The 9,206-nt window shown below is 39.1% G+C and overlaps 1 protein-coding gene across 1 annotated transcript in view; it reads left to right on the top strand.

Moving 5' to 3' along the window:
• The first annotated feature begins 1,661 nt into the window (after nt 1–1,661).
• LOC122809636 (NAD(P)H dehydrogenase [quinone] 1-like) overlaps nt 1,662–9,206 on the top strand; it is a 291,346-nt gene continuing 283,801 nt past the window's right edge. The window contains exon 1 of the mRNA XM_044081273.1: nt 1,662–1,742. Coding sequence (XP_043937208.1) covers nt 1,730–1,742 — 13 coding nt within the window. The 5' untranslated portion in view covers nt 1,662–1,729. The remainder of the gene's footprint in view (nt 1,743–9,206) is intronic.

Raw genomic sequence — 9,206 nt, 5'->3', positions numbered from 1 at the left:
CATTGGCCCAGTCGGGTATTCCCGGTAAACAAATGTAAAATAAAAATAAATAAATAATTATTTTCATCTAAAGGCAATGAAAGCGTGTCAATGAATGGCAGACATAACTATAGTGCCGTGGGGAAAATGGCAAGCAGGAGGGGGGGGGGGGGGGGGGTACACAATAGCAGGAAGTTAGTCGGGAACCTGTTTATCATAATAAATACGTGGCTGCGGTGATTTCTTCCAAGTAAAACTCTGGTGTGATTTATTAAATGATGTGCATGCTTATATTCATCCAAAGGCAATAAGTGCAGCCACTGTTGCTACGGCATCAAAGTCTTCAATTACCGATAACGTGTGCAAAATACTCGTAAATCCACACGTTTCCCCAGAAACATAACATTTTATAAAAATAGTGGAAGACGATACTACAATGAAATGCAATCCGTCTGGCTTTATTAACGGTTTATTTACGGTAAATCCGTGCCGCACAGCGACTTTCTGTATTTTTTAGCCTCGTGTTACTTCGTGGCCAAAAATAATATTATTAGGTCCTGAGACAAGGACATTGTAACATTGGTACCAATGCCGTTACACCCTACAATAACAGGCTTTGTTTTGCCATTTACATACCTCAGTTGTGAAGCAGGACAGCGGTAGATATAGGTTCATAAGTAAGTACTAGGCTATCTGCCCGAGGGCATCTATAAGCCTAGCCAGAATGTATTAGCTTTTGCCGTCCCCTTAGATCAGTTCACTGTGCATCGGTCCAGCTGCAGAGCCATTAGTTCCCTGTGTCTCTGTCCAGGAGAGCCACTGCAGTGATCCCTAGGGTACATTTTCTGTTTCCCATCCTCGTCAAGGTTTCTCTTGAAGAGTTTTAATGAGGGGCTCTGCCTAATGTAGATTAGAATCAAAATAAGGTAAAAAGAATCGGGTACACCTGTTTAAGTATAGCATACCGATATAGGGTTACCACCTGTCCCCTTTACGAGGGACAGTCCCTCTTTGGGCAGTTGTGTCCTGCAAAAAAATCGTAAAAATTGCAAATGCCCTGAGATTTTAGGACAAAATGATTTCCTATATTTTATGTAATAGGTGCGCAAAACAGTTATTCTGTATCTGAAACACCTAAATGTCATACAAAACAGAACAAGTAACTAAAATGCTACAATAATAAGTTTTTATTTAGGCAAAAAAGTAAAGTTGTGTCCTTTGTACTGGCTGTGGGTATGTTTCGGCCTGCAAAATCTGACGTTTGTACCACAAATGTCCCACTTTGGGCATTTGAAAAGGTGGCAACCCTATACCGACACAAGTTTCTAGGGTTGCCACTTTTTCAAATGCCCAAACTGGAACATTTTTGGTACAAACGTCAGATTTTTCAGGGCAAAACATGCTCACGGCCAGTACAAATTACAGAACTTCACTTTTTTGCCTAAATGAAAGTTTATTATTGTAGCATTTTAGTTGCTTGTTCTGTTTGTCTTAAAATCTCAGGACATTTGACATTTTTTAATTTTTTTTGCTGGACACAACTGCCCAAAGAGACACTGTCCCTCGCAAGGTGGGACCGGTCCGTAGATACAACCGGTAACTTGTATTGCGAGAAGGAGGGCCCGCGAGCGTTGCACAGGTGTATATAAGGTGCAGACAGGTGCGCGGTTCAGCTTGCTGAATCCAGAGGTTGTGTGCAATAAATTTGGCCATAGCAAGGAATTGTGTCACCTGTACAGTGGTAACAACCATGGCAAGCAAAGGTAAGGCAGTGTCAGCAGGCGTTTAAAATGGTCTTCTGTTCAAATAAAACTGCAGAAATGTGATACACTAAATTATACTATATTGCAACTGCAAATACTTGTGAGACATGCATTTTAAATGCTTAGTATTTTTTGTTCCATACGTGGACTTTCTCCACAGACCAGCATTTTTTAATTATTGGCGTGTGCTTGATATAACATTATTCCTTTTCGCTACGTTTAGAGATCCGCTTGCTTTTCACTTGCTGATGCGTGACTTTTGTGTAGGAGTACAAGTACAACGCTATTATACAGTATTTTCCTTAAAGCTGGCAAGCTAACAAAGCAATAATAATTTAATTCCAATTGGAAACGTTTTAGCTTATTCTGTGCTATCTGCTCATTACAGGTCTCTCTCGTATCTGACTTTAATTGTTGTCATTATCTTGTTACTGTAACCCAACGCCTTTTCTTTCTCAGATCCCTAGATTTAGAAGGGACAGAACAACATTTTGTATCAGCGATAGTAGAGAGGTCTTCACTGTCCCTGATTCAAAATTTTGCTCTGTTGTAACAAACTTGTGCAAGGGATTGGGGCGATTTCAGTCATACTCCGGATAGAAGATACCAAACTTGGCATTAAGACAACTAAACTTCCGGAATCAGTTAAACGTTTATATTCGTGGAGGGCTGAAAGCCACAAGGTATCTCAAAACTGGGAAAGTTATATTTCACAATTTTCCGTACGGTTGCAAAGTAAGTGTTGATGTACCCCAATACTTTCATGGCTAATAGTACCTCTGCTGAGGTTCCATTTGATAAGGAATCTGTTAGCATGAATGAGGATCACCAGTTTAGGGGCAGACAGCATAATTAGTGGACCAAAAGGATTTACATTGGGATTAAAGGACAAGCACCCTCCCCAAAACTGACACACACACGTTATTATGCGTTTACATTTTGTTATACCTTTACTTCAAATGGCCTGCTAGGTGTATGGCAATGTCAATGTTATGTTCTTGCAGTCTGTGCTTCCCCTCTACTGTGTCCCCAAAAAAACTACATCAGAGAGGCAAAACATTTTTTGCAGTCATGTCTCTCCATTGATTTACAGCGTAAGTACAGTGATTTCTTGCTCTCCCTTTTTTAGTAAGGTGTCAGCTTATTTTTTCCAGCAACTGTTAGCCTGGTTGAAGTGGGAAGGTGCTTATTGTGACTGAAACTTTCAAGCACTGCTACATAACGTTGTATTAGTCCTTCAGGTAGATTACAGTATCTGTAGTCAACAACCTAATCTTTGCTTTCTTTAGATGTTTAAATGTTTCAAATGCAGTTACCCCTTCCCTGTCCACACTGATTTCTCTTATCTGAAAAGTGTCTATATGATACAGTAACTCTGTGAAATACCAAGTGAAGTTATCGGAGAGAGAGAGAGAGAGAGAGAGATATGGTTCTGTATAGGACAATTGAGACTCTATTCTGAGAGTCATTAAACTATTAAAAATGATATGCATTCAGGAGAATTAACAGCAAAGTGTGACACATGCAGGTAAATATGTGTTCTTTGTAGGGACAAGCCCCCTGCACTGCTGGTATAACTTTGCTAGTTATATAAACTAACTTCTAGATCACTGTACCTAAAAAAAAATGGAATTCTGCAAGACAAAGCAACTTTAGGCTTTGTACATAATATAAGGCATGCACTTTACCTCGTCAAACCTAGTGGGTGGTAACCTGAAAACTTGACATTTTGGTGGCTATATCTTTTAAGAAAGATGACTCGTATGCAAAGCCATGGAGTTATGGAATTAATAAGGACGAGGGGAGCATCCAAACACTGGAGTGGTCTTGCTTAAAGGACCACTACAGGCAAATGATGAAGAAAACATATATTTTTTATCTTGTCATGATTTACTACACCTCCCAAAGCTGCCTTCAGCAAAATAAGTACTCATTCCTAATTTTATTTTGTTTTTACTCTTGTCTGCCCTCATGGGGGCAGACATGGCGATTCCTTTGGAAAGCTAAATCTGTCCTATAATGCAGACTGTGAGGACAAATAGCCCTACCATTTGTTGTCAGACTAGACTTCCATTCACTTACAATGGAACTCCTGAAAAAAACTGCCAAGTTTGAGAGTCTGCAACTCATGTGTCATTGACTGGTATGCGCTGAGTTTTACAAATGTTGTTCCTACTGATGTACTACACATTCACTGAAAGAAACTTGCAAAAGAGTCAACAAATTACTGAGATAAAAAAGACTTTTCACAAGTAGCAGTTTTGCAAGTTTCAGTTCCTGGCCAGGTTACTCCTCCCATCTCCCCTCCTTCAGTGGGCTACAGTCTCACATTTCCAGCTTTGCTAGATTCAACTATTTAGTCAGCTTTGCATGACAATAGAAATAAAACTGTTCCCTTGTATGTCTCTTCACTTCTGAATAGCAGTTCCCAAGAATAAAAAAAAAAGCAAACTCATCAGTCCAGAGTTTAGGCTAGTCTATCCATTTTTTAAAATGTACACAGTAAAATATTCAACTTGTAATGCATTTTGGCTGCTGACATGGTTATCTTTACATAGTTATTCTCTTATAGTATAACCTGAACTTATGGTATTTAATGATAAATTTTACAACAATTCTCAGTTTCTTAACAATGACCTCCCAAGCCTCTGATGTGACCTAGTACTTTCTTACTATTGCTTTATGTAGTTTGTCTTAGTTGTATACTTGTAGTGAGTTTCTCATCCTCTCAGCAACAGACTCCTGGAGAAGCATATACTTTTACTGAAAGAGTACCAGCAGCTGTAGCAGTCATACCACACTGCAAAACAATGCACTCATACATAGTACTGACAAACACAAGGGAATGTATATGTCTGAATCAAGCAGTGATGAAATTGCTAGGGACTTCACTGAGCAAAATTTTACTCAATTTCTCCATTTCATAATGCATAACATTCGCACCACACTTACAAAGGCACACCTCCACCTTCCACAAACACAGCAACCCACACAACTGCTACGGTTTCTCCCTTCAGTTATTGCAAGCCAAGAACAACACTATTTAATAAGGATACCTACCAGACAAGTCTGCATAGCGCACTTGGTCTACCTGCATCATCGCAGCTCAGGTCCCCCCCCAGCAACTGCAACATTGCCAGATAAAGCCACTGCTATGGTCCGGTTTCTCCCTACAGTTATTGCAAGCCAAGAATAAAGTACAGTTGTGTACTCTTACCATAAATGTAGATGTTCGAGTAGGTTCACTGTTACAGTCATTACTGTAGGGTTCTTCCTGCTGGCAGCAGCCCTAGATCGGCCAGAGTTCCAAAGTCAGGTCCGATGTCAGCTGAAGTCGCTCCTGCCCTGACGTCAGTGCGCCAGGGGTATAAAGACCTCAGCCGACTCCATTTTCCCCAGTTTTTCTTGCCCCAGATGTCAGGTGCCCAAAAACACTATTATGGGTAAAATTAGACTATACACTAGATACCTTGATGTGTTTATTTTGTTTAATGGGAATGCAGATGAAGCTTTAACATTAGTCGAATACTTAAATGATTCTACTTCTTTTTTAAAATTCACATCCACTTTTTCGACCACTGAAATAGATTATTTGGATGTGAAACTTTATAAAGATGTTAATAACTTAGAATATGTTTCTACGATCCATAGAAAATCAACTTAATGCAATTCCTTTTTACATTTTAAAAGTTCACGTCCTTTCAGACAAAAAAGAGCCATTATTAAAGGTCAATTAATAAGAGCAGCTAGGATGTGTAGTAGGGAAACAGCATTTGATACTGAATGCAACAACCTAAGAAGAATGTTTATGAGTAGGGATTACCCATTAGACTTGTTCTTGGAACTTCTTGATGAAGTTAACAGTAAGCGTCTGAATGTTTTTTATCTTCCCCTCCTTAGGAAGAGAACTATAGAAGTGGACATTTCTACTTCTTATATAGAAGTGAGAGAGCAGGATCCAGTACTAATGAACATTAATAAAAGAAGGGACCCCAAGAACACTGAATTTTTTAAAACCAGCTTTATTTCTACCTTTAGTAGTAATTCTTTTGATATTCAATTTATTTTAACTAAAAATTGGCATTTTATCTTGAATAATGAAGAACTATATGAAAAATTAGGGGACAGACCTAGGTTCGTATATAAACGAGGGAGTAATTTAAAATCTATTCTTGAAAGTAACAATAGGTCAAATAACAATATAAAATCTAAAGGTTGCACGCAATGCGGGTTCTGTAAGTATTGTCAGTTTGTTAAAATTTGCAGTTCTTTTAAAATTGGTAGTAGGACATATTACATTAACCATAAACTTAACTGCATTTCTAGATCTATTGTTTACTTGGCCCTATGTAATTGCTGTGAAGCATACTACGTAGGAAAGACTGATCGAAGGTTACGTGATAGGGTGTATGAGCACTTGTATGCAATAAAAACTAAAAAATGTGAAAATGCCCTAGCAAAACACTGTTTAAAATATGGGGGGCACTGTTTTTGTTTCATGGCTATTGATGTACTACCACAGTCTATGAGGGGTGGACCAATTAATATTCTATTAGAAATTCGGGAATTGGAATGGCAACTACGGTTGAATTCTTTTTGTGTTCCAGGACTAAACGAAAATTGCAATATCTCTTGTATATTAAAGATGAAGAACTACATGAGATAACAGTGAAGTCAGGACCTAGGTGTTATAATTTATGTCATACAATCTAACTTCATTTCCTTAAACGTTTCTAAGGATTAAGTTTTTAAGTGTTTGTGGTTTCATAATTGACTTTTTATGATGTCTTACACTATGTAACAAGCACACATATTTTTTACCTATTATTTATTTTTTGTGGTTTTTAGACTGTAAAAATATTTTTGGTACTTAAGTATGAGTATATTTTATATTGTTAGCAAATTTGCATAGGTTAAAGTGAGTTGACATTTGATGGGCTTCAAAAAGACTTTCTGTGGCTCTTCATTATTGTTTACTTCGTGGTGTGTGCATACTTTCATGTTAAACAAGATACACAGTTTATAGTTTGTTTTATAAACTACTACAACTGTTATTGAATTTTTTAACATTTAGTACTTTTTACAAGTGGACTAAGTTATAAATGTAACACTACATTTGAGTGATTACATTACTTGAGTGCATATAGCGTGGCTTTGATACAGTGTTTCTTTAAATGTATTCATTTACTAAGCCATGCTAAGCACGTCTTGTTTATTTATATGTGGGCGGTATTTTTAAGTGGTTCTTTTGTTCTGATGAAGCTGAATTATAACTATGGCGAAAACGCTCTTTCTTTTTAATAAATAAAAAAGCATTAAAGTTTTTGTTGGTAGTACAACTTTTGGACTTATCTTACTGGCAGTATTTGTGCCTTATTGCCTGGCTTACACTGGATTAGGAGTTGGCGTTCTTTTTGTGGTTCGCTAGTTTGTTCCCTGTCTGATTTGGTTTATTAGTCTGCTTAGTGATTGCTCTCCCCTGTGAGGTAGAAGCATAAGCCGCAAACAATTGGTCTGATTTCCTGAAAATCTTGGTCCTGTCCTGGTAAAAATGAAGCTGCCTGTGTATATCTAAAGAATGCAAAATACATTCCTCTTCACTTTGAGGATTAGGATAAAAGGTAGGCAAATGAATAGTCTGATTCAAGGCTACTTTCGAAACCACCTTAGGCATAAAGGTGGGATTAGTCCTCAGGGACACCCTGTCCTGATGAAAAATAATAAAGGGTTCTACAGCCATGAGAGCTTGCAATTCCGAAACTCTTCTGGCAGAGGTAATGGCTAAAAGAAAAGCAGTTTTCCATGATACAAACTTTAAATCTGTGGAAGCTGCAGGTTCAAAAGGAGATAAAGTTAACTTTTCCAAAACAAAGTTGAGATCCCAAGTGGGAACTGGTGCTCTTAAAGGAGGCCTTATATTCTTCACCTCTTTCATATATTGCTTAAGTAACAGATGAAAAAAGATTGGGGGATCTGTATTGTAATGTGCAGAAATAGCAAAAGCATGAATTTTGATAGATGAAAAAGATAGGCCCTTATGTAACATCTCTGTTAGGTATTGTAAAATCAGAGGGATGTTTGGAACTGCATAATCAAAACCCTGGGCCTGAGTCCAGGAGCAAAATCTTTTCCATTTACCTGCATAAGATTTCCTGGTGCTGGGCTGTCTAGCTTCAAGAATTACGTCCAGTACATGTTTTGTAAGGGTAGAACTGTTTAAAGACCCTGGATCCGCCAGGCTGCTAGATTCAGAGTTTTGACATGGCTGTGCAGGATCTGGCCATCTCGTTGAAACAGTAGATGTGGAAGTTGTGGCAAAATCCAGGGTGGAACCTGAGCCAGGTTCAGCAGGGTGGCATACCAGAATTGCCGAGGCCAGTTGGGAGCCAGTAAAATCATTTGCAGTCTGTCCTGTTTAATTTTCAGAAGTACTCGAGGAAGAAGAGGCAAAGGAGGAAAAGCATATACTGAGAGGTGCTTCCAACTGAATGAAAGAGCATTCACTTTCCATGCTAGCTTGTGGTAGGTCCTCATGCAGAACGTTTGAAGTTGATGGTTTTGGGGAGATGCAAAAAGTTCTATGTCCAGGCACCCCCATGCCTCCATTATCATCCTGAATATCCGAACATCCAACATCCATTCGTGTGGATACAAAAGAGTTCTGCTTAGACTGTCCGCCAGAGTGTTGTCCTTTCTTGGCAGGAATTGAGCTAGTAAGTCCACCTTGTTGGCTAGTGCTGTGTTACACAGAGCCATGGCCAAACTGCACAGGGGGTAAGAATGAGAGCCTCCCTGCTTGTTTATGTACCACATCACCGTAGTGTTGTCCATCTTTATCAGTAATTGCCCCGGTAGAATAAGATCTTTGAAGGCTGTCAGGGCATTCTGTACAGCTAGCATCTCCTTCAAATTTATGTGCAGATGCATTTGGTCCTCTGTCCAGGCACCTTGAAGACATTTCCCTTGCATGTGGGCTCCCCATGCATGATCCAAAGCATCCGTCGTTATGACTTGATTGGCTGGAATGGGACAGAAAGGCCTCCCCTTGTTTTGGAGACAGGCCTCGGCCCACCAAAGAAACTCCTGCCAGAGACAAGGCAAAATTGCGATCACTGTTTCCAGACTGTGGCAATGCTGAGACCATACACTCTTGAGGTAGAGGTACCACTGTATCTTCCACATATGCAGCCTTGCATATGGTATTAACAGAATGCAGGACACCATGTAACCCAGAGCCTGCAGAACTTTTCTTGCAGACAGCTGACTCATTAAAGCCAGATTTTTGAAATAAGAAGCCAGTTGCACTTTTTTGTCTGGTGTCAAATAAGCCATCTGGGTTGTAGTGCTCAGAAGCGCACCCAGGAAAGTAATTTGCTGTGTGGGCACCAGGTTTGATTTCTTTAGGTTCACTGTGAACTCTAGGCACAAGAGAAGATGCTGCACAAATGTTAGATGCTGAAGTAA

This window comes from Protopterus annectens, chromosome 8.part0 (assembly GCF_019279795.1).
Source record: "Protopterus annectens isolate FY-2018-M chromosome 8.part0, PAN1.0, whole genome shotgun sequence".
In the NCBI taxonomy this organism is placed as follows: Eukaryota; Metazoa; Chordata; order Ceratodontiformes; family Protopteridae; genus Protopterus; species Protopterus annectens.
Note: the sequence above shows the minus strand (reverse complement) of the source record. Positions and strands in the feature narration are given on the sequence as shown.